The sequence below is a fragment of the Pipra filicauda genome, unplaced genomic scaffold, assembly GCF_003945595.2.
Source record: "Pipra filicauda isolate LSUMZ 115617 unplaced genomic scaffold, ASM394559v2 scaffold296_size2174093_pilon, whole genome shotgun sequence".
Classification (NCBI taxonomy): domain Eukaryota; kingdom Metazoa; phylum Chordata; class Aves; order Passeriformes; family Pipridae; genus Pipra; species Pipra filicauda.
This window is the reverse complement of record NW_024104416.1, coordinates 61,251-86,747: the sequence shown is the minus strand read 5'-3', so window position 1 is coordinate 86,747 and position 25,497 is coordinate 61,251. Positions and strand designations below refer to the sequence as shown.

The 25,497-nt window shown below is 44.1% G+C and overlaps 1 protein-coding gene across 3 annotated transcripts in view; it reads right to left on the bottom strand.

Moving 5' to 3' along the window:
* PEPD (peptidase D) overlaps positions 1–25,497 on the bottom strand; it is a 192,767-nt gene that overhangs the window by 147,708 nt on the left and 19,562 nt on the right. The window contains exon 2 of one of the 3 annotated variants that reach the window (XM_039383047.1): positions 3,607–3,743. The exons of 1 other annotated variant lie outside the window; for it this stretch is intronic. In XM_039383047.1, the coding sequence (XP_039238981.1) occupies positions 3,607–3,686 (80 nt within the window). In that variant the 5' untranslated portion in view covers positions 3,687–3,743. Of the gene's footprint in view, positions 1–1,161; positions 1,211–3,606; positions 3,744–25,497 lie in introns of those variants that run through there. One more of the 3 variants, XM_039383050.1, reaches the window with a different exon arrangement.

Below are 25,497 nucleotides of genomic sequence, written 5' to 3'. Positions count from 1 at the left end.
CTACCCCTAAGCTGAGATTTATGATCCTTGCTAGCTTGAGAGGCAGTAAGACTAAGAGTGCAATAAACAAAAATGTAAAATATAAAATGGAAATGTCCAGTAAACTTCAGACCTCCAGCATGAGTCACACTGCTTGATGGGATCGCAATCTGTCAAACAGGGCTTGCTGAGAAAAGAGTGTTCCTTGGAAAAATGTGTCTTCTCATTCGGAATATTTAGGGCCATGGCTAAGGCACAGATCATCGGGGCTGGGTCCTCACAAAACTGAAAGTGAAGACTAATGATTCAAAGAAATCTCTGCCAATCTGAAAAGCACCTTTATTACGGCCGGGGAATGCAAAGGGGCAGGTGTTCTCCCCAGTGCACTCCGCCGAACCAAGGAATAACATAGCCTTTTATACAGTTTGAAAGTAGCAAGCTCAAAATTATCTTTACGCACACACTTTTTGCAGTCTTTCTTATCTAAATAGACATCAAGTTTTACCTTCTATTCTTACCATTATGGAGTAGTTATGTAAAGTTTTATCACTTCAAACAGTTACAGGTTAATACGCATACACTCCTTTGCAGTTTGTTTTATCTAAATAGACACTTAGTTTTACCTCCTATTCTTACCATTATAGAGTAGTTATGTAAAGTTTTATCACTTCAAGCAGTGTCAGGTTCCCCACCCCTCTCTACGTGCTAAAAAGCCTTCCCCATTCTCTAAGCTTTTTATCTCAATTGCCCACAGTTCGGTCAGAGACTTTTAAGCAGTTTTACATTTTGCAAAGTCACACCTTCATAGCTAAATATCTAATATTTTATTTCATTCTCTATTTCACTAAGGAGCTCTACATTAAGAAGCCTCCTCAAGTTATGCCAGCTGAGTCCAAAGGGGACATCAGTAGAAAATGTATCCAGCTATTAAATGGAGAGAAGCACAGTCTTCAGTGCACCCAGGAAAGAGTGAGGAATGTCACTGGTACAGCACAGCACAAGCCCAGCAGGCTCTAATGAGACAGGCTGACTAGCAGAGACAGGATACGGGAGACGTTCAGCGGGATCAGGCCTCGACCTTGGAACTGAGCCCAAATTCTGTAGCGGAGAGTAATAATGAGAGAGGCAAGATCAAAGGAGACAGCTCTAACAGAGGGGCGGGGGAGGCACGCGAGCACTTACCAAGCACTTGGCTTTGCTTCGCGCCTGACCTCGTGTTCTCCCGACTCTGCCACTGCCTTTGCACACCTGAGCCTGGTGAGCAGGGACAGCCTGAGCTGAGCTGGTGCAGCACACTGTACACAGCACACTGTACATGGCACACTGTGCACAGCACACTGAACACAGCTCACTGTACACAACACACTGTACACAGCACATTGAACACAGCACACTGAACACGGCACACTGTGAACAACATACTGTGCACAGCACACTGAACACGGCACACTGTACACAGCACACTGTACACAACACACTGTACATGGCACACTGTACACAGCACATTGAACACAGCACACTGTACACAACACACTGTACACAGCACATTGAACACAGCACACTGTACACAGCACACTGTACACAGCACATTGAACACAGCACACTGAACACGGCACACTGTGAACAACACACTGTGCACAGCACACTGTACATGGCACACTGAACACGGCACACTGTACACAACACACTGTACATGGCACACTGTACACAACACACTGTACACAACACACTGTACACAGCACATTGAACACAGCACACTGTACACAGCACACTGTACACAACACACTGTACACAACACACTGTACACAACACACTGTACATGGCACACTGTACACAACACACTGTACACAACACACTGTACATGGCACACTGAACATGGCACACTGCACACAACACACTGTACACAACACACTGTACACAGCACACTGTACACAGCACATTGAACACAGCACATGGAACACAGCACACTGTACACAGCACACTGTACATGGCACACTGTACACAGCACATTGAACACAGCACACTGTACACAGCACACTGTACATGGCACACTGTACACAACACACTGTACACAGCACACTGTACACAACACACTGTACACAACACACTGTACACAGCACACTGTACACAGCACACTGTACATGGCACACTGTACACAACACACTGTACACAACACACTGTACATGGCACACTGTACACAACACACTGTACACAGCACACTGTACACGGCACATTGAACACAGCACACTGTACACAACACACTGTACACAACACACTGAACACAGCACACTGTACACAGCACATTGAACACAGCACATTGAACACAGCACACTGTACACAACACACTGTACACAACACACTGAACACAGCACACTGTACACAACACACTGAACACAGCACACTGTACACGGCACACTGAACACAGCACACTGAACACAGCACACTGAACACAGCACACTGAACACAGCACGCTGAACACGGCACACTGAACACGGCACACTGTACACAACACATTGAACACAGCACACTGTACACAACACACTGTACACAACACACTGTACACGGCACCCTGTACACAGCACACTGTACACGGCACACTGTACACAACACACTGTACACAGCACACTGTACACAGTACATTGAACACAGCACACTGTACACAGCACACTGAACACAGCACACTGAACACAGCACGCCTGCTCGAGACAGCCACAGCCATTATGCATGGGTAATTTTTATTACCCAGGGGCATTTCTCTTTTACATATCCCTAGTTTCAATTTTACTGAAATCGCTTTCTTTTTTATTGGCCTCTTACATTGTTAGAGTGCCCGTGATTTCCCCAAGGTTAGATGATGAATGACAACACATCATACAAAGACAAAATACAGGCACATTTGCCAACTATAAAACGGATTTTTTTCATTTGACGTTTCCTTTTCTTGTGCAACAATGATAAGCAACCTTGATGGGATGAACAGTGCAAATAGAAGTTTAATAAGCTCTCTTCTGAAACCAGGATCACACAAAACATAGATTACATAAAGATACTAGATTTCTCCTAACATGATGGACCTTCAGAAAATGGAGTAACCATTACAAAGACAATTTCAAATATAATCCACTGGGTTCAATCCTGCAATTAGTTGTGCCTGGGCAGCCAGCTGAGTCCTTGAGAGGTTCCAGTGACCTCAGCAAAATCAGTGGGAATGTAAAGAGACATAACCTTTAATCTCTACACTATCAAATGCAGGCTCAAATCCTCATCAGCTCAGGGGTCCCCTTTTCCCCCTTCCTTTTCCCCAGACCTCTCCCTCAGACCAGGCAGCACAGACACCCCCAAGCAGGGAGTGTGCCCCTTTCCCTCCCACCCTCCCATCTCCTTGTGAGCGTTCGATGGCAGCAATAGCTCCCAGCCAACCCCATGCTGGAGGCAGCTTTTGTACAGACAGTATTTTCTGTTCAAACAGGCATTCCCAGCTGCTCCCAGGGAACAGAACATGAATATCATCATTTTCCTGGCTGGAGCTACATGATCTCAGCCAAGCTTCAATCTGACCAATAGGTCTTTCCTTAAAAAGCCAGGGAAGAAGTAGAAAGCAACGTGTGGGTGCCCACAGGCAGGTACCTGGTGAGACAGTGCTGCTGCACCTGTGGGTGAAAGGGGCTCAGTGACACTCCACAGAAAGACAGTATTGATCCAAACATGGGAACAGAGGTTTCCTCTCAAACACATGCGGGTTGTATGGGCAGCAGTGATTTGGCCTGAAAAAAAAAACAACCAACAAAAAAATCCCAAAATAACAACAAAGCAAAAAAAACCCCACACCAACTTAAATTCAGATTAGAAAAATAAAGTAAAAGAGAGACAATTTGAACCCTTTTATTATGTCAAATAGTTACAGAAAAACCAATTATCAAAATCTCCAAGTGAACACTGTTAGGCTCACTGGTCTGAAAGTGAATATTTTGGTGGCAGAATGGTAGAACATGCAAATACCAAGTGCCCCAAACACTCCAGAGGTACTTCTAATAAAATACTACACAGCTACCTATCCATACCTATCCACACATCACTGGAGAGAGAGCAGGTAGCCACTTTTATCCTGCCTTCTTTAGTCCTGGCTGCTGAGGGTGATGAGGTGCCACCTCAATTCTATCCCCCTTTTTAAAGAACTGGTCCCAAGCTCTGTGAAGTTCACTGAAAGACTTCAACTGACCCAGGGCTTTGGTTGACCCTTCTACTCTAATTTCGTCTTTGACCAGGATGGGAAAAAAGAGACTCTATTGTTAAAAAATACCAGAAGAGGAAAAAATCCAGCAGAATAGAATTTCAGAGTATCAAACATAACTAAGAGAGTTTTAAGGAGGACTAAGCAGGAAGCATAAATAACATGTAACCCAAAAAGAGCTTAGAAACGAGTTAAACACCTGAACTTTTGAACTCAATCTTCCCACTGTACTATTATGTAAAGAAATGACATGATTGATGGACCTGAAATTCACATTTCAAATTTTGCAGATGAGATTAAATTAGAGAAAACATCCAAACCATTTCTAATGCCATGGAGGCGTTAGATTGACTATACTCTTGGATTAACAGATGGTAATTGTAGATACATGGAGACTTTTAAGTCTTCAAGCAAAGGATTTGCAGAAGAAATAACTATTATTTGGAAAGGCACTGGAGCAATCTACCTCTTAAAAGAGATAAAACTTACAGCGTAATATTGTTAAGGTTTTCAGCCAATGTACATATGAAATGAAAAACAGAGAATCAGATTGCTAAAGGAATAATGCAGAGATAAAAGGAGCGACAGTTTTATTGTGTGAGGCATTGGCTGGATGTCACAGAGGCTTCAATCACTGAAATGAAAAAATATTTTCACCATACCAGTAGCAAGCAGAGAAAGAGTAATATGATTTATACTCAGACACACAGTCAAACCTCTACTATCAGTTGGAGAGTCAACACTAAATAAGGCCATTCCACACGGGGAGTTGAGGCTGAGGTGACAACTCCCCAGGTACAGCCAGGTCAGGGAGCACGAGCAACCAGCCAGCACAGCACACCCACCCAGGGGTGGCACCTCGGGGGTTTGCCCTGCCTGGCAAATGGTCACAGACTCATTCCCTCAGGGACTCACAGCTGTGTGTCTCACAGTGTGTGAGCTCCTCATGGCCACTTGTGTGCCAGGTTAGCAGGAAATGTAGAGCAGATGATACAAATGCTGTGTAACTCTTTTGCTACGTGTTTTTGGAATCCCCAGAGTTTCAGCATTAGGTGGCAAGTGAAAAGGATCCAAATGGAGTAGCTGTAAAATCTCATGATTGATCTAATGTTTCTATGCTTGGAGTAGGCTCTTATATCCAAAGTTCTGCCAATCATATAGAAATTGCTGACAAAACTATGAAAATCAAAACTAAGGGTTTAAAAATGCAGAGCTTTTCCCTGAGCGATCATAATATTGACAAACAGGCAGGCTGGGTGCTACAAATGCACAAGCCTCCCCATACCAGGTGCAACATTTCTGCTCTTGCCTACACGGACGTAACCACGGTTGACTCTCTCACTCATGTTCCTTTGATTAAAACTATTTATTTGGGATTTTCCAAAGTCTTCGTAAAAGCGGTGCATATGCTGGGGAGAAGTGAGATGATCAAAGTATTTGCAACTGCTACTACCTTTTGTAGCCCTGGAACAATCAATATTAGTTGTATCTGGCATTACTGTGACAGACCTGTGCTTTGAAAGCTTAAGGGAAGGCAATGTTGGATTGGGCTCTCAGGGCCAACAAAAACCAGATGCCACTCACCAGAATTTTTTTAAAATACAAAATAAAGTCCTTTTGTTCACGTGTAGCAATGGTGAAGTAGTATTATATCTTGATCTATTTGTCACAAAAATGCTATGCGATTTCCAGACCTCTCCCTACCCTTGGCATTTGCAAAACAGGAAAGTTTCCTGCTATTCAGCAGCTTCCACTTAAACTGGGAATCCTCCTGGCAAACTGGTGGCACAGCAGTGCAGGGGCCAAGGGTTTGTGTAGCAGTAAGAGCAGTTTCTCTCACACATGCAAGCTTTGGGAGTTTGAATTCAAGCAGAGCATTTATTTGCTCACATGTGGACGAACATGGAACCTGGTGAGAGAAAGCTAACTGGAAAATAGCAGCTTAAAATACTATCCTAATCTTACAGGCCTCAGACAAATCTCCTGAATGTGGGAAATGTGAGTTCAAACCCTTTTTGGGGTGAAGAAATCCCCTGCTTCCTAACCAACACCAGTTCATAACAGCAGCCTGCTCTGCCCCATGCCAAGCACAACTGTCGTGACATTCTCATGACACACCACTCAGAACTATGAAAAGAACAATCAAAACACCTCCTGCTTCAAATGAACCATCTTAATTCACTCCAGGACCTGAAAACACTTCTGACATAGAGTTCCAAGGAATAGAGCTTGTTTTTACAAAAACTGTAAATTTTTAGTACTAGCAGATTTGCCACCAAGCCTTATAATAAGAAAACCCAACAGAACAAAACAAAAAAATCAAACCAAAAACCAAAAAAACCAAACAAACTAAAATCTTAGATGATTGAGACTAATACTTGTTTTCCTGCTGAGTTGCTGTTTAAATGCAGGCTTAATACAATTTTCCCCTGTAAAACAAACTCAGTCTGGAAAACAGGGAACCTCCTCATCCTGCTTTATTGCTTAAACCAGACCTTCTGGAGACAGTTCTTACTCTGCAAGAAAAACCCTGTTAGCGGTGACAAATAAGACCGAGATCAATGTTTTATTAAGCACAGACTCCTGCTACAACCTGCACAGATTATTTTAAATCATGTCTTTGTGTCTAAATTACAATTTTCATTTGAATAGCATTTTTGGATGGAGAGAGGATTTATTCTCAAGGTCTGGAGTTCCTGTTGGGGTACGAAAAATATAGCAGGAGCTGTCAAGAAAATATGCGTTCTTTTATTAAATCTATTATCCTGACCAGAGCTCAGTTATGAGGCACAGTGCTTATACTTGTAGCTATCTTTATTTCCATTTAGATATGTTCTGTAGCAAAAGCAGCTTTGTCATTCTAGCCACTGCAGTAGCATTGAAGAACTTTTAAAACAGGAGCAGATATAAAGGATTTAATTATTCCTTCCTTGGCTGCACATTCACACATTTCTCTCTTGGGAAAACAAAAATTCTGCACATACAGTTGTTTGCAAGCTAATGCCTTAGATACATTTCTGAGTAGAAGTTAATTTGCTTGCACATTTACAGTAAATTTATAGCTAAACCTAAGTTTGGCCGCCTCTGAACAAAGCAGCCTGTTTGAGAAATGATAGCCAGTATTAGGTTCTGTGCACTTATGCCCTGTTAGAGGACAAGTGGTTATGGGAGTCTGCTCCAAAGGAAGCCATTTCAGATAACATAGTACTGAAAAGGTGCACAGATTTCAGAGAGCAAAACCAACAGATATTTACACTTTTACTTAATTATAAAATGCATTTAGATCACATGCAGAATACTAAGTGTAGCTCACCGCCTTTTTTTTTTTTTTTTTTTACTGCCAGCAGCAGCCTCTGGTCTGCAACCATGGGTGACCTGCCCAAGTGGGACAGCTGAAGGAGACCTGCCCACGGAGCAGCTCTTTGTGTGGTTTGGGACAGAATCATAAAATCAACTGGGTTGGAAAAGACCTCCAAGATCATCAGGTCCAACCCTTGATCCAACCCCGCTGTGCTTCCCAGCCCATGGCACTGATGCCACATCCAGTCTCACCTTAAACACCTCCAGAGAGGGAGAATCCACCCCCTCCCTGGGCAGCCCATTCCAATGGCTGAGCACTCTCTCTGGAAAAAATTCCTTCCCAATATCCAACCTAAACCTCCCCTGGCACAGTTGAAGACCCAGCCCTCTTGTCCTGCTGCTGCTTCCTGGGAGCAGAACCCAACCCCCCCCTGGCTCCCCCCTCCTTTCATGGAGTGGCAGAGAGTGAGGAGGTCTCCCCTGAGCTCCCTCTTCTCCAGGCTGAGCCCCCCCAGCTCCCTCAGCCTCTCCTCACAGCACTTGTGCTCCAGTCCCTTCCCCAGCCTTGTTGCTCTTCCCTGGACCTGCTCCAGCCCCTCCATGTCCTTCCTGAGCTGAGGGCCCAGAGCTGGATGCAGCACTCCAGGGGTGGCCTCACCAGTGCCCAGTCCAGGGGCAGAATCACTGCCCTGCTCCTGCTGCCACACTGTTCCTGATCCAGACCAGGATGCCATTGGCCTTCTTGGCCGCCTGGGCACACTCTGGCTCCTGTTCGATTTAAAAAACTGGGCTCTGCAAAAAGTTCATCCTCCTTGGGGACAGAACACTTCATGCTGTGTGTTGTACTGCTGCCCAGGTACCAAAACAATGGGAAAGGCACAAATAAGGGACACAAAAGGACCTGTAGGGTTTGAGGGTGAGTGCCTTCAAGAGAAACTGGGGTGGTTGGAGGGGTTTGTAGGGCCATGAATCCTTCCCCAGCTTCAGCAGGACAGTGTTGGGGCTGATGACCAGCATGGACCATCTCCTGGGCTGAACTGCTGCCACCAGCTCCACAAGACTTGTGTTGGAAACACACCCAAAGTGCTGTGGAGCCAGGCTGTAGGAAGCTGTTCGCTCTGAGTGTGGATGGCAGAGCCACACCATCCTGCTGAGCAGCTCAGAGCATGCACACCACTTGATTGGGACTTGGAAGTGCCAAAACATCACTGCAGATTTTGGGACTATAATTTTAAAAGCCTGCTTGAGAATTCAATCGGAATATGGAAATTACATGCATAAACTTAGTTTCTCTGCAAAAGTGACACGGGCTCCCAAAGCCTCCTATTGACATGTTTTTGGTGCTGAATTCTCTCATGAACTTGAAAAAATTAGACCTCCCAACTGCAAGTATCTGACTTCCATTCTGCTATATGTTCTGTGCTATATTTGTGCAGATTATCATAAAAGAAAATTAACATTCTCATAAAGCAGAAGGATTGTATTAAGGTCATGCAATGGGTATTTATAGTCTTGTTACTCTTTAGTCCCTGGTAACAACTACTAAAATAACCATGTAATGTGATATTATCACACTCCTACTAGTTACAGTGTGAAAAGTGAATAAAAACATGGTTAAAATTTTCTCCATGGAAGCTCTGAAGAGAGGCCAGAAGAAGGGCAAAGGAGGACAGTGAAAGACAGATCTGAAAGCACAGCACATCCCACTGTTGCTCTGTGTGAAGATTCGTGGCCCACCACGCCCCAGTGGAATTGCTTCACCATTTTATGCTGCGCCGGCAGGAAGAGAGCAAAGAAAATCAGGATAGAAAGTGCCCTTTGGATTTGCATGGTAACAAATAAATGCCTCCAGAAGTTCATCAGTTCAGGCTATAATTCCTCCTTACTCTATGATTGTGTGAACAAACAGTTCCTTCTGGTCTCGTGGATTTAAGACACCTCCAGCCAGACTCTTAGAGGAATGAGATGCTCACTGTGGGCAGTGAGGGGGTGTTTCCAGCTCTGCTAGTTATGTTCTTCATGAGCTGCTTCTCCTTCCTTCCACCGCACCCCCACTCCCATTTTATCTCCTTTGCACACACATGTACAAGAGACAAACTCTCTTCATCCTCCCTCCATGATACCACATCGTTTTGGTCTTATGTGGAAAGATGGAGCCAAGAGGCCAAAAGTTGACCTTCCTTCCACGGCACAGAGACAGGAGAAAAGGGTAAATTTATGGCAAATCGCAAAGTGTTATCCTGCAAACTGAAGAAGGTGCAAAGCAGAGCCATCTGGCAGTCTCTTCTCCCTCCCTCTGAATCACTGTCACATTTTGAGATCAGCCTGTGTTTTCCATCAAAACTGGGAACCCATGGGCCACAGGCTGGGAAATATCTATAGAGTAGGTGGAAGAGGGTACAGGAAGCTTGAATCCTTACTTGATCCTTTATTTTGTGTTGATTTACTTCCAGTCTGCTGCTTCCACTGCTCCTAGGAGAGGGAGAGGAGCTGGCAGCTGGAGGGTAGGCACTCAGTCAGTCTTTTGGCCACAACCATAAACACTGGAGTAGTGGAGGGGCAGGACAGAACCCCAAAATTTCCTGAGGGTCCTTCATTTCTCCAAGGTCATGAGACCAAAACAGTCGTTCTACTGCAGGAGACCCCTCCTCTAGGGAAAAACCATCCTTTCCCCCCACCCCCACTCCCAAGCTGTAGCTATGCTGACATTTTGCTGCATCTGAGTAAACAAGCTTCTGCAGGGAGACAGAGAGGAGCATGAGCCCAAATTCAGCTCTTTTGATGAAAAGAGAATTTTTCTCGGTGTAGGTATGTGACTGTTTAGGCTGTGTCTGAATGGAGTTCATGGATAAGCACAGGTACCCATGACAACACAGCACACAGAGGCCTGGGTGTTCTGCATGGGGACGGATGGGTTAGGACATCCACAATGACAAGGATCTTCCAAACGAGGGATGACAGCAAATCACTTCCATCTGTGATGTAAAAGAAAACCTTGGCATTTCATTCTACAGACTTGATCTCCTCTAAGTACCTTCCCATTTGTCCTATAAATAAATAATAGTTTTACTTTGAGTGTGCTGTTCTCCCAGGTAAGTGGGAAAGGCTTGTTCCCTTATCAAACACAGAAAATATGCTATTGGCTATAGGAGTGCCAACAAGGCAACATTTGTACAGCCCAGTGAACCCCGAGAAAGAAAACAGAAAAATTATAGAGTGGCTCCAAGTTTACTTTGTTTTTTGCTGTTCTCATTCTATCTGTTCCTTTCTGTTACCAATCCAAAATTCTCAAATCTTTTGGGGTAAAATGGCTTAACTAGCAAAACAGAACTACACTGTAATCACAGTTCTAACCCAATTATTTCACTCTGCTTGGCAATCATTCCCTTCCACAGGTGAGGACAGCAATGTAGAGCAGTACTCTGGAGTGAAAAATACTGCCCAAGAACAGGATTATGCCACTTTTTCCCCCCTGCACTGTTGTGATGCATCCTTTGGAGATGGGTCCTTGTGAGGATACAATATATGGCAGCACGTACTTCCATGCATTTGCTGATGAGTCACAGAGAGCTCCATGTACATCTTAGTTCCATATCTCTCCCATAGGAGAACCACTTTTAAAATTTTTTTGAACACAAGCCATAAATCCTTGATCCAGTACTACCCTGAATCGGGACTTGCTCTCATGTCAGACTGCATCACAGCATAAAAAGACAGACTATGTCCTTTAAATGCTATGGAAATATTGCCCCTTACAAAGATGCACAAAATGCCACAGAGTGCAGAGTACACTTACGTCTCTTTTATTCATACTGAGATATTTGAATAGTTCTACTATTACCATTTATTTGATTGGGGCAGTATTTACTGCAACATATTCATGCTAATTCTCAGGCAAGTGCCTCAGCCCAATTTATGATGTAAGTTCTTTCTATTTTTTAAGCCATTCATGCAGGCTTTTCATTAAAGTAGAAGAGAATCTATAATGCATTCAATATGTAATGCAAAGATTAGCTTTGAAAATAGACCTATTTCTGCCTAAGTCATCAAATATTACATGTACATGAGTCTAAGTTCTGAGAAAACCAACAGAAATGAGAAGCTGCCTCTGAAGATGATACTGTGGGTGCTGGGAATTAAAAGGATTTTTCATTTGTTCAAAGTCTCCTTTCTACTTCTGTACTCAGATCTTCCTTCCCAAGTCTGCATATCCTCCCTTTCCACATCCCACATCCTCTTTGCCACCTCTGCTCCTAAAACTCCCCCTGGCATCTCCTCCTTTTGCTAATGTTGTGTCCTCTGTCATGCTTTTCTAAGGTGTGAGACAGACAGTACGTGGCCTTCCAGTGTTTCTGTAGCACTGAGACTGGTAACTGGCCCAAACCTTTCACCCTCATTTGGCAAAGCTTCTACTGAGGTTTTCAGTTAAACAGTCAATGAGTGATTTTGCCTGATTTGGCCTTAAATGCTGTGTATATTAAAATGGGGAGGAAAGCGAAGTGATGCTGTCAGTTAGCATCCCAGTATTGAGTACAAAATTAAGAATCAAAGTCTTTTCTCAAATTAGAGCAGACATGAACTCTTAAGAATAGGGCAGAGCCTACCAGCAAAACATACAGACGAGTTCTCAGCAGCTATTTCTATTAATAATGAGCCACCAGTCCATCTGGATAAGACTTTTAAGTTCCCAGGGACATTTACAGGTTAATTACTAAGTCAAATAGGGTAACAAGGAGACAAAGGAACAGAAATATTCAAGGTATCAGTACAGTGAATAGAAGGAAATGAGAAGATATTCACAGAAGTTCTTTTTCAGCAGTTTGCTGGGGAGGATCTGGCAAGGGCAGAAGGTAAAATGAACATTTTGGGAGGGAACCCAACAATGACATACAGCTGTTTGGACATCTAGCAGTGCATAGCCAAATTCATGAAGAATCTGAGCAGCTTAATAATTTGGCCTACAGAATTTCAAGGCCAAGTCAACATGCACTGGTGAGCCAAGCTAATGCTAATTAAATGTAGTTCTCCAACATACTACTACATGGGACCAAAAATTGCTTGATCCATATTGGACAAATAATTGATCTGAAAACTTATTTGATTTATTTGGAATAAGCTGTATAATGATCTACCTTCCTCCTTCACATCTTTATTTTCAGGTCATAGAGCTGCATAAATAACTAGTGAATATATTCATTGACCATTTTATTGGATCGATTTTTCAGAGATGCTTATAGACAGCCAATGTTTTTTCCTTTTCATTTTCTTGTTCATGCCATGCCACGACACTGAGAGTTACAGACGGCCAGGAGCACAGGAATCAGAGCCTCAGGGAGCCCTCAGCCTTCTTGGTTACAAACAACAGCAGCAAGCACCTCTTCATTAGCAGCTATGAGAGGACTTACAACACACCAGTGGCAACCCTGCCTCCATCCATCAGGACCCTTTTACCCTGAGAATACCCAAACCACTGCAACAGTCTTGTGAACAAGAGAAAGTATGTATATTTGCCTATTGTCAGAGCCTGAAGTATTCCAGTAACAGAGATTTGACAACGCTCAACATTTTACATTTATTTTTAATGTCACTGTGTAAAATCAGAACCATTCAAATTCTTTCTGTAAAGATATTTCAGTAAAAGTCTTGCTGGTAAGATGAGAAGATGATTGTTGTTTAATCCCCCACATCTTTGCTGTATTTCTCCTGCTGTTCTTGTTGTGCTTAGTTCCTTTCCTATTGGCTCAGTAAAAAAGCAGAGCATCCTGCTACTACTTGTTTAAATATATTTGGGGGGAAGAAAGCAAGCCCCCTACAAAACCCTGACTAACAGGATTGCTGTAAGCCCTCAGGAGCTGTAGCACTGCCTCTGTGTGTAGGTGGCCTGAGCAAATGGCAGACACAGCAAAGCACCAGGAACCTAAATGCTCCTGCAGAGTGGAGGATCGAGCTCAGTCCAAGTGTAAACAAGTGTAACCACATCCAAATCAGGAGCTGCCCCTGCTTTTCCCAGTATGTTTTTTTGCCAAATGCGTATCCAGTCAAGGTGGACCAGCCTTCCAGAAGATCCTGCTGGCCAACAAGGAAGGGCAGCACTGGGAAACTTGCTTAGCCAAAAACTGCCATTTTACAAACATTATTGTTTAGCATCACTGTTATCACTTCTCTTCATTGTAGGCTGTGAAGTCTGTACTGCCTGGGAAAGGCTCAAAAAGGATGAACTCCTATGCATGTGACATGTTTGCATGACATGCTTGCACATCACCTTTTCTCTGCAGGGAGCAAGGCAGGGACCAGATCAGAACGCAGAACTTCAGCAGCGAACAAGTTCCCCTGAGATTTCCCTCTGGAGCCCCAGCACAGCAGCTACTAGGTCCACAGGTCATGTGGAAGCTTGCAGAATGTGGAAAATCAAACAGCAGTACAAACCATATCAAAGCCCAGCTCAAAATTGGTGAAGATTGCGCCATGCTCTTTTTTAAAGCCTTCTGTTCTGTATGGCAGAGATTACAGTGACGCCAGGTCAAACCCTGAAGCAGATCAAAGCTCAGAGGGACTGTTCTCACACAGAGACCCTACTTCAAATAGAGAAATCAGAGAAGGGGAACAGGTGATAAAACATACTTCAAATGCCAAAATTCATTCCCCAGCTACTGCTGAGCCAGAGGCGCAGATTAACTTGCCATGGCACGCAGGGAGCAACAGCATCACCAGAACAAGCAATCCAACTCCAGGGGCTGACACCGCTTAATCATTGTGAAGGATGTTTGGCCTGTCTACCACGTGTACCCCAATCAGAGATTCCTCACACTTTTACAGCAGGCCTACTCATCTTTCTTCCTAAAACAAATAATCTCTCAGGCTCATTGCAAACCACCAGTGACACTTAGTATTCTGATCACTCCGTGCGAGTCCACCTGGTATATTGTGTTTTAAATCCGAGTGCTGTTATGGCTATGCATTTTCACTAGCTCCATGGTACAACACAATAGCTCTGTTCAGTAAGAAGTAAATCTAAATTCCAGTCCTTGACTGATGAGGTTTATACAGGGGGTTTTTTCAGACTTTTATGCATCTTGAAACCACATCTGTCAAAACATGTTAACTAGACAATAGGATACTTAAACACTCACTGCAATATCAAGAAGCTTTTTCTTCCTCCCATTTCACCGGTTACAAACCTTTTTGATCTTAAACGGTGACAAAGGCTCATTGAAAAAGTCCCCACTGTCTGGTAATGTCTGGAAAACACTATTTATCCTAGACAGTTTATCAATGTGTCATTTAGCTCAAGGAGATTATAAGAAGGGATGAAGCACATCAGCTCCAGAGGGACTTTCAGAAATCCTGACAACACCCCCACTTGGCTCATGGCTCACCTGCCCCCACATCCCTGCATAAAAGGATTCTACTCTGCTGCCATATGGATGGAGCTGTGCAGTGCATCCTTCAGCTTGACAGTGGATGAAGTCTCTGACCCTGATCCTGAGGGTGTGAAGCATGATCCAGAACAAGAGGGTCCAAGAAGAACATGGCACTTCAACAGCAAAGGGAAGCAAAATACTGGATCTGCTCCAAGGACTACTAACATCACCTGGAGTTTCTGCGGAGATCTCGAGTCCTTTGTGAACATTTTTGCTATTCTTTAAGCAAAGTCATTGATAAAAGCAGGACAGACAGGAGCTCAAGTCTACCTAAGATGCCAGGTCTAAATAGCATAATGATAAAAGGTTAATAATTTCCTGTAATCCTGTAAACGTCTCTCATTTACCAGTGTCCAGCTCTCCTGGCTGCAGGTACTGCCCATAGTTCCCCATTAGCCTCTCTAGCAAAGATCACACTTGCACGTCTCATAACTCCTTGGTGTGATTTATAAAGCTATCTAACTTGTTTTCTTCCCAGCTTATCTCATGTAACCTACTTGTCTTTTTATCACAGCATCTTATCTGCCCCTTATTTGCAGCAGCTATTTATCAAAGACTTACAGTAATACCTGTTCCTCTTAGGTTGTTGATGGGGGTGCCTCCCCAGCCCAAACCCGGGCTGGCCACAGCGCTGTGACGGTGACAGAGCACAGGCTGCGGAGCAGCGGCACCAGCAGTCCCACAGGGTAACTTCACTCGCCTCCCACCTTCCCCTCATCTGCACACACCCCGGGTGAGGTGTCTCTGGGTATCACCAAGCACGGGGGATGCCCCGCCGTGGTTGTGCACCCGGGGATTGGCAAGGCAGCAACTCCCACCCACCGTCAGCTGTTCGCTGCAGCTGGTGAGGGTGTGCTTCCACTTTTGGAGACTGACTCACACTCTCTACCTTAGCTTGTCTATGGTAAGTGAGTTATACTGGTATTTTGCTGCATGACAGAAGATTTACAAGTCTTAGATCATTCAGTAGGTAGAGCCCTCTGGAGATGTGCTTAGTTTTACAACTCTATTGCCAGCACTGTTGCTGCCATAGTTGCGGTTATTTCCAGTCAAATACTGTGCTGTTCTGCACCAGCCAGCGACAGCTCCTTGCAGTTGGTTTTGAGTCTGATTTGCTACTTAACATCAGCTTTAAAGAGGTAATGAAAAGCAAAATAACGACAAAAATATTGATGTTTAATATTAAAAAAAGGCAATGGGAATTTACATCCACGTGCACACATCCGTGAGAGAGAGATGTTTCAAGGTGTGTGCTCAGTAAAGCAGCTGCCAGGTATGAGCTCTCCCAGGCAGAAGGGCTTTGTGGTGTGCCCTGGGAATGCAAAGCACAAACTCCTTCAGAGCCTTATTCTGTGTGTTTAATACTGAAAGTTGTAGCTAAAGCCCATCTGGCTGTGTGTTGTCATGAAGAGATCTCTTCAAACTTCTCTGAAATGCCAGGATGCCACTTCTACCATCTTGAAAAAAGCCTCGTGCAACCAGGCTGCCTAAAATACCCTACACTTTCCCCAGCCAGGAGAGGCTCCATTGGGTGCCAGGAGCTGCTGCAGGCAGACCACAGCCCTCGGGCAGAGCCTGCTGCCCACCATGGATGTTACAACTAAACTCTCTCCTCTTAGTGGCTGCTTTGTGCTCTGAAGCTAGGGGATTTATTTCTAAATGGACACACACACCTCCAAGTATATTTTCAGCATACACCTTACAAATTCCTTCTATTAATAAATCTTCTCTAATTGTATGAGTTCTTATTAGCCATATAAATAAATGCCTGACTCCTTTTCCCATGAACGTTACTATAGGTTGATAGCCAAAAAGTAGCAGGTTCCAGGCACTCATGATTTATCATGTTAAAAAACTTAACTACCTTTTGTATTGTTGTCTTTCTCTTGTCAATTTAATATTTCCATGTCCTTTTATTTTTCAAAGCAGCAAATAGGATGAAATTTGACTTGAAATTCTGATTTATTCATCAACTCCTTCTAGTTTTCTTCAGAACTAGTCTTGACCTTCTAACCCTGATTTCACACAGAAATTTATCTAATTATTAGCAATCCAGTTCTCATTTACCAGATCTATCAGGTGCAGAAAAATCTTAAAATGGGCAAGTGACAAGCATGAGAGGAATGATGAAAAAGAAAATGAGGTGTCAGGCTCATAAATAAAGGAAGATACAACAGAGGTACAGTGAGAAAAGCAGAGGATGGGAGCAGCAGTGCTTGATTAGTTGTAAAAGGTTTATTAGCTTTTTCCAGCTATGGCTTTGAGCAGACAGGAGAGCATGTCAGCTGGCCAGGGAAGCTGGCATTAGTCCTGTGCCCTCTGGGGAATGCAATTTCCCCACCCAGAGCATGAGGAAGTTCCCATAGCAGATTTGCTGGAAGGAAGATGAATCAGACTAAACTGGGATACTGGAGAAAGGATCCTGCTGCAGTTGGGAGAGGCCAGGGGCTGAAAGTAGAAGGGGGATGTCAGGAACTATGAGATGGTCTCCTTTAAATCCCCCACAAAGGCTTCCACATGCACTGGTTAAACCCACAAAAATTGAGACATCAGAGAGATGTGGACGGCAGGGCAAGAGGAGAGGTTGGGCCTGAACAAGGGGAAACAAAAGGCACTATTTTATCTGTGGCAGAAAAGCAGTGGGATGCTTCAGGTGCTGAGTGACCTGACCGAAGAATACAAAAAGCATTGCGATGTCTGCAGTAAGGAGAATAATTTCTTCTTTTCAAAATCAAATTCGAGTCGAAGCAGCCTTAGCAAAAAGCCACTTTATATAAATTAACACAATTCTTTCATATATCAGAATAACTGGCTGGGCCAGAGGACTTTCATTGTGTGCAGTTTCCTCCCAGCTGTGGTCCTTTGGCTGCGCCGTACGCGGGCGCATGCGACGGAAACGCAATAGAGCTGCTCAGCATGAAGACAAGGGCTGTCTGTGATATTTTCCAGTCGCCTTCTGCCTCCTAAATGGAAAATGAAGGCCAGATCATCTAATTAGCCTGCACTGGCTCAGTATAGACGGAGAACAAGGGTTGGAGGTGACTCTAAGACATGCTTATTTCTCTGGGATTGCTGAGCAACCCTGGTTGATGGCAGGGAACCAGCAGCAGGGCCCTGGTGTGCCCACCCCAGGCTCTGCCCCTGCAGTGCCAGCTGCTCTGTGTGACATGGCATGCCTGGCCCTACCAGGGCAGGCATCATCACATTGCAAAGTAGGCTGGAAGGTCAGGGAGTTCACAGAGCGTGGTACAGCTAGGAAATTCAGCAAGTACCCGAATAACCGAGGAGACTGGAGGAAAACCTCTGTGCAGCAGAGGTGAATGCTGATGATTTCAAGGCTTTCTTTGGAGCAATAATCTCCATCAACAGGTCAACACCCTGTAGATGGATAACAATTAAGAACTATGATGGAAGTAACTATCACCATCTATATAAAGGGAAATTAAAAACCCAACAACCCAGTCTCAAGGGTACTTGAGTAAGTTTGGTCTCTCTGATTGCTTCAGCCAATTAATTCCTGAGGTCAGCAGCCTCTAGGTTGTTACACAGAACAAGTCAAGGACATCACTAGGGGTTCACCTTGGAGAAGTCATGGAGGAGGCACAGGATAATTGGGAAATGACAGTGGCCCTGCTGAATGCGGGGAGGATGGCAAGTGAGGAATGAAAGGACAGTCAAGAACACTGAAACGAATAAACAAGTGATTTGTAAGGCCAGGGAGGACATGAAGGAGATGAACAGCACTGAGCATGAATCTGTCATAAAAATAATGTCAAAACAATATCATTTAACTTTGCAACAGGGTAGCAGACCTTGTGGTGAAGGGAGGAGGGCAAATGTCATACTTCACCTAGTAAGGCTCTGACACCGTTTCCCATATTTTTATAGAAGCTATGGATACACAGTTGAACTACTGTAGGTGGATGCAAGACAGACAGGGTGACTCAAGCCGAGGAGGAGTTATTGATTGTTTACTGTTCAAAATGGAAGGATGCACAAAACAAAGGTATTCCCTGGGGATTTGTCCTGAGCCAGCTCTGTTCAGTGTCGCATCACAGTGACCTGGAAGGTAGGATAGAGAGTATTCTCAGTAAATTTGCAAATGACCCTCAGCTAGAAGGGACTGCAGATGTGTGGGAGGACAGCATCAGAATTGCAAATAGTCCCAACAAGCTGGGGAACTGGCACAAACAATAGGGTGCATTTCAATTAGAGCCTGCAAAAGTACTCCACTGCAGAAATACAGGATGGAGGAGAACTGGCTAGTTGAAGTTCTTTAGGAAAGGATCTAAGAATTATAGTAAATTATGCTGAGTGGGAATCAAGAGCCCCACGATTTTGAAAGAGACAAACAGGCATGCATGAATAAAGGGATAGTCTGAAAGTTGTGTAGTGTAGCAAGGCTTCTGTTGGGGAAGGTTAGCAGTGCATTGCCCTTCAGGAGAGACCTAGGAGTCTGAAGGAGATCAGTGGGAAAGGTCAAAGTCCAGAAAACAGGCCTCCATAGAACTGTGAATGAGTAGTTTTGTTTAGCCTAATGCTCTGGTGCAAAGACACGAGGAATCAAATGCTGTCTTTGTCCACAGCTGACAGAATAGGAAGCAGTGGGAACGCAGCATCCCGGCCCTGCACAAAGAGAGGCAGCAGAGCTGGTTTGTACAGACACTGCAGATGGGGGCTTTTATTAGATGAAAAAAAATTTCAAACCCACTGAAATAATCTGAAACCAGTTTAGCATGTGCTCCCACAACTACTTCAGACTTCAAATCCTATGATGAGAAAGGCATGGCCAAGATCAGCCGACAACAATCAAGGAATGTTGAACACTGAATAGCTGAGTTCAAGGTGTGCCAGTCAATCAAGGTGAAAAAAAAAATGTAAAACAAATCCTACTTCAAGGATAAAAACCCTCTGTGATTTGTATGTTCAGGTGATTGCAATATTATAAGAGAGATCATCACATTGAATATTCATAGACTGCCTTGGGCAAGGGCTTAATGTGATTAGAGAAGTCTCTGACTGCCCAGCAATATAATTTTATTTGTTCTTAATCAAAATTTAGGATCAGGCAAGCTTGTGTAATTGCCCTTATAACACTCCCTCACTGGACATCTATCCTGCTCAACCTCACCTCTGACTGTCTAGCCTTGTTTCTTGGGCATTGCTTTTGTGTTAGCTGCACAGAGCCTACCCCAAAGCCTACAGAAGGAAGCTCCTTAAAACACAGGCAGTGGCAAGGAGCCCTTCCTCACCATCCCATCCATCTGCTGTAAACCATCCAAAAGACCCAGCACTTTGAGAGCCACGACTCTGTAGCTGAAGCACACCAGCACACCACTGCAGCCACCTCTGGACCCAGCCAAGTGCAGCCCTTGGCCATCACAGCCTGCTCAGATCCAGCACAGGCATCACCCTCTGGAGCAGAACCATCCAGACACAACCAGAACGAGTCAAACTCATCTCTAGCAAAACCCCCACAATGCCTGGTTCACAACCACCCTGCTTTTTGTGGCTTATAGCCATAATGATAATATTCACCCTGAGAAACTCCCACATCTCCTTCTGACAGCATGTACAGTGCTGTAACATTAATGAACTAGAAGGAGGAGAAAACCACTCGTTTGGAAGAAGACTTCTGGAGCAATACAAAGCTGCAGGAAACCTGCCTGATTTGTCTTTTGCCGAGTTCTGCTGCGAGCTTTAAATAACACTGCAAGTGTTATCAGCTGATTCCCTCCAGGAACTAGTCCAGTGAACCTGAGCACACCTGTAATTGCACGTTAAAGTTACACAGACCCCAGTTTTCTCTCTTAGAACAAATCAGGTGTATTTTTATATTTTTGTCTTCACCTGAATCCAAAGCTCCAGCTCCAGCTCCAGCTTTGTAACGTTAAACCCACAAAGGTCAAAATCAGAGGGAAATTATTGCAGCAGCTGTTATGAAGAGAAACATGCATTTTACAGAGCTCTACTGGTAGCGTTTTGTTCTGCTTCTCTGTTCTTTCACAATTCTCTGTGCAAAGAGACTCTTTTGACACTGGCATTGTATTCTGCAAGTGCTGGCTAGGAACAACTTCTCCAGCTTACACAAGGTTTTTAAAACTAACAGGTTTTTTTAGTATGATCTTCATCCCTCCCATGTCAGCTGAGTAATGATTGAGAAAGGCTTATTAGGTTCTGTGAGTTTTCCTTACATCTTGAGTGCAATAATGTGGATCTATTTGTTTTGTCAGATTAGGGTGGTTTATGAGCTTTATTAATTTTTACATTATTACAGCTTCTATATTCCAGGCAATATATGATGAACAGGACAAAACTTAAAAATATGGAAAAAAAGTTTGTGGAAACTTGAGAACATTCAAAACTATATGGAAACTATATAAACTTTTAAAATTTTATAACTCATCCCACATGCTTGCTATTGTTGCCAAGAGCAATCTGGAAGTCAAAGTCAACAAAAGCTCTCACCCCAAGTCATCCATGTCTCAGTCACTATCAAAACCTCTAAATTACATCAGATCTAACAGTTGGCTCTGATTAAGAGTGTTTTGGAGACAGGATTTAATTCCTCCAAATCTTGGTAGCACAATACCTACATTTTCTCTCAGCTTTTCTTTATATGGCAGACTTTGCTGTTTCCCCTACCAGCTCCATGGTCCCCATTCCCAGGCCCTGCTGTCCTTTGTGGTGATTTTCTGGAGGCTGGCATTCACCAGAGACACTCAAAGCAGCCTTCAACTGTTTTTCCTTCCACTGAAAGACCTACCCAGTGCTAAAGCAGCCGAAAATCAGGCAGCCATGTAGATGGTTTCAGCAGTGTCTCCATCAGCAGGTTCAGCTGGAGTGGGTTCAGGACACCAAGGCAGCAGGTGCCCACACCCTTCACATCTCCAGCATGTGTGGACCATGGGTTTAGTTTCAATTGGATTTAGCTTGATCATTCCTCAGGGAATCAAAACTTTCTGAAGAGAAAAAGCATTAGATACACTCTAAAATAACCTTATAGTCCACAGCACAGCTCAGATCCCAGTGTCCTGCTAAACACTAGAGACCATCAGATGGCCCAGCTCAAGGCAAGCCACTGCCCCTGCCTAAACCACTGGGTCAAAGGCCTACCTTCCCCACTCTGTCCTAAATCTTTGGAAAGTTTCTTCAGGTGATTGGGTTCATTTGGGAGGAATGTTGCAGATGCCTTGAGTATCAGGGTATCATGCAAATCTAACAATCTCAGTTATGAAGTGCCCTAGCTATGCCCCACTGCTCTAGACAGTGGGTCTAATTAGACATAAGTCTAATTCCCATTTGAACTGCACAACCATTACATTCAATTGTCATATGATTTTTAGGAAAGGGTAGCATTGCCAACTTGCAGAAATCTTCCTGAGCTATTTCAGGCAGGTTTGATTAAAGCAGCAGTGCATGTTTCCCTTCTCTGTGCATTACAAACTTCGTCTGCTTCCACTTAGTTACAAAGTTGAGATCTAAAAAGGCAAAATCCCCAATGTTTGCACAAAAAACCACCTTGATTTATAATCTCAAGGTTGGAAGAAGTAAATTTCCAGAATAGTGAGCTACCCACCTAGCTGCAGTTATTATAACTCCCTCTACACCATGCAGAAAATTTGCCTCTAAGCATTTTTTAAAATTTTTTTCCCCATCTTACAAACTGCAGGTTACTAAGGAGATTTTTAGGAAGTTGCTCTCAATGGTAAAAATCCACTATCTGATCTCCAGACAGAATTATAAGTGTGAAACACAGAGGTCAGATCCAACCCTCTCATTAGGAGTAGGTAGGGATTTTCAATGTCAATTAATCAACTTTCTCACCAAAAAGGAGGCTTTATCTATTTCATTAAAACATTCCCTGAGGAGTGTCTGAGTGCCAGCATGGACAAAACAGGCTCCTTTCCCACCTGACTCCCAGCAGAAACTGGACCAGAAAATGCTGGGGCACCAGGCTGGGACTCTCCTTGCTCCACTTTCCCATGTGTGATGTTTACTGAATAATTAACCATTTAGTGGCCCCAAGAGCCCACGGGGGCAGGCCAGCAGATCTGCCACCCTTGGAGGAGTAGCAAATTAGAAGGATGTCTCCTCTCCAGCCCTAATTGCAAACCATCAGGACGGGGTGTTTAACACTGGTGTCCCGGCACGTGGCTCAGTCCCAGCGTTCTCACCTGAATCCCACTGAAATTACTGTAGCTCACTGTGAGCTTTGGCTAAGTACAGAAGGTAGCTTTGGACAGTGGCAAGTTATTTAAGGATAGTAAATAATAGGGATTTGTCATTTCCTCTCCAAGATGTGAGAAAGGCTATCTGCCAATCTGCCCCACTCACGGCGCTATCAACATCCCACTCCCTCCACCAGACTTTGGCCAATACATCACAAACTGATGCTCGTGGTGGAAATTCATTAAAAGAGATATGTCTGGGTTGCTGCTTCTGCAGGAGTGAGATTTTCTTCTGCAAACTGCGATCTGATAAAAATTCCCTTTGTATATACCATGGTTGCTTGAAATTTTTCCTTCTAATTTTCTTTTATGAATGCGTTGGGGAATTTTTGTGGAGGATGTTCGAGGAGAGGACTGCAGAACAGGGAATGGCAGAAATGTGGGGTTTTTCCCTCCTGAAGCAGTCTGCTTTTTATGGAAAAGCTGAAAACAATTTAATTTTCTCCAGTTCTGAACTAAAAATGTTTATTTGTGCATCTTCTAAGGCTTCTACAAGGAATCAAAATTTTTCTTCCAAAAAATAATCGTTTTACCAAAGCAGGCCAGTGTCTCCCAAAGGAATGAATAGCAGCCTGTTACTCACAGCTGTGCTTCTCAGCCCTGCTCAGCACATTCTGCACATCAGAACGAGAGAAAGATGTGAAGAACTATTGATCACTGCTTCTTAAATGCACTGAAATTCTGAATTTAACAAAAGCACAGGCCCGATGCTGGAAATTTCTGTATGTTCCCAAGACAAGCACGTTGTGAGCACGGCTTGTGGTGAATTGCTTGTGGTGCCCCAAGTTTAATTATTTTCCCCAGAACCCAACCTGCCTTGGTCCTGTTGCAGGTTGTAATCAGGGCTTTCGAACAGGCTGTCAATTAATGTTCAGCTTGGGAGATTTTTATCATGTCCGTAAAGAATTACACTGTGGCCACTGCACTCACACACTGAATCAAATGGGAATGATATACAGTCAGAGGAAGCCTGAAATAATGCCTTGCTGCTAACCTAGCCACATTATTTTAATTCTCTCTAATTCTCTGTGCCTGTGGAAATCCCACAAGAGAAAATCTAAATAAATGAATCATAATTATAAATGTTGTTTATGTAATTGGTAAATGATGCAGAGATAAGTGAGCGCTGCTCATTCCTACACAAATACAAATTAAATCTGGACACTGCACCAAAGATGTGCCCTCTAGTACTCCAGATTTAACAAGGTTCAAAGATTAAAAGCACAGCCCACTACTGTGATTTGTCTCTCTTTCTGTCATACCAACCCATCCTATCAAAGCAGCCCCATGCACCAAGGGTCCCAAACCGGAATTATGGATCAGATATTTTCAAGAAAACATACAAAGCACGTTTTTCACAATCCAAGTGAAAAAGGAAAGGGCAAGATAATCCGTCAGCAAACTAACCCCTTATCAGGATCATAGGCAGTCCCATTACTGCTATGACAGCTAGCTCAGCTGCGAGCCAAACGCCTGGAAAAGGCCAGCCAAAAATCCATCAGTAAAACCTCATTTATCACCGCTAAAGGAAAAACCGGCACTGCCATCTGAGCTGGCACTGGGGGAGCTGGCCAGCCCTGCCCGCGGAGACCAGGCTCCAGAGCTCGGGGCTGCGCCTCCGGGGCTGGTCAGGGAGCTGCTCCTGGCTGGAAACAGCCGTGCTCCCATTCCAAACAAAACCTATTAAAGCGGAAATAGCAGCGCAGGGCAGAGTGATTTGCAAAGCTCAGAGGTTACAGTGTGTCGCCGAGTCACTCGGAGCCTCCCCCGGCGAGGACCCACATTGATTTTAATATTTTACCAAACGAACTTCTGAAGTTCAGAAGATGGATTATTTGGTGGAGCAAGGAAGCCTACAGATAGGCTTTTGAGCACATCCTAGCTTTTTTTTTTCCCCAGCTCTGTACTGCAAGGAAGCACAATGCATCTGTACCTTTCTTTAAACACATCTTTTCTGGGGACTCCAGTGCTGGATTGACAGCTCCGGAGATTCATTCTGCTGTTTACCCACTGAACAGGCACAACACAGGCAGCACAACCTTTGCTGAGCCTGCCCTACCAATGTGCCTTTGGCACTTCTTAAATAATTTAACACCCTCCAGTAGATGGGATGCATTGCAGAGGGAAGAGGCTGGAGCACCCAGCGCCTCGGCTGCCAGTGACTGTCACACACCGACCGACAGCACAGAGGTGCAGGTACACCTTGACTCAGTGCTGCTGGTGGGCTAATGACAGCGTTGCTGCTCTGCTCAGCCCCAAGGAGGGCTGTGGAGCAGTTATTTTTGTGTTTGACTAAGAGCACTGCAAGTCTCTCTCCACAGAGAGGAGAGGCAAT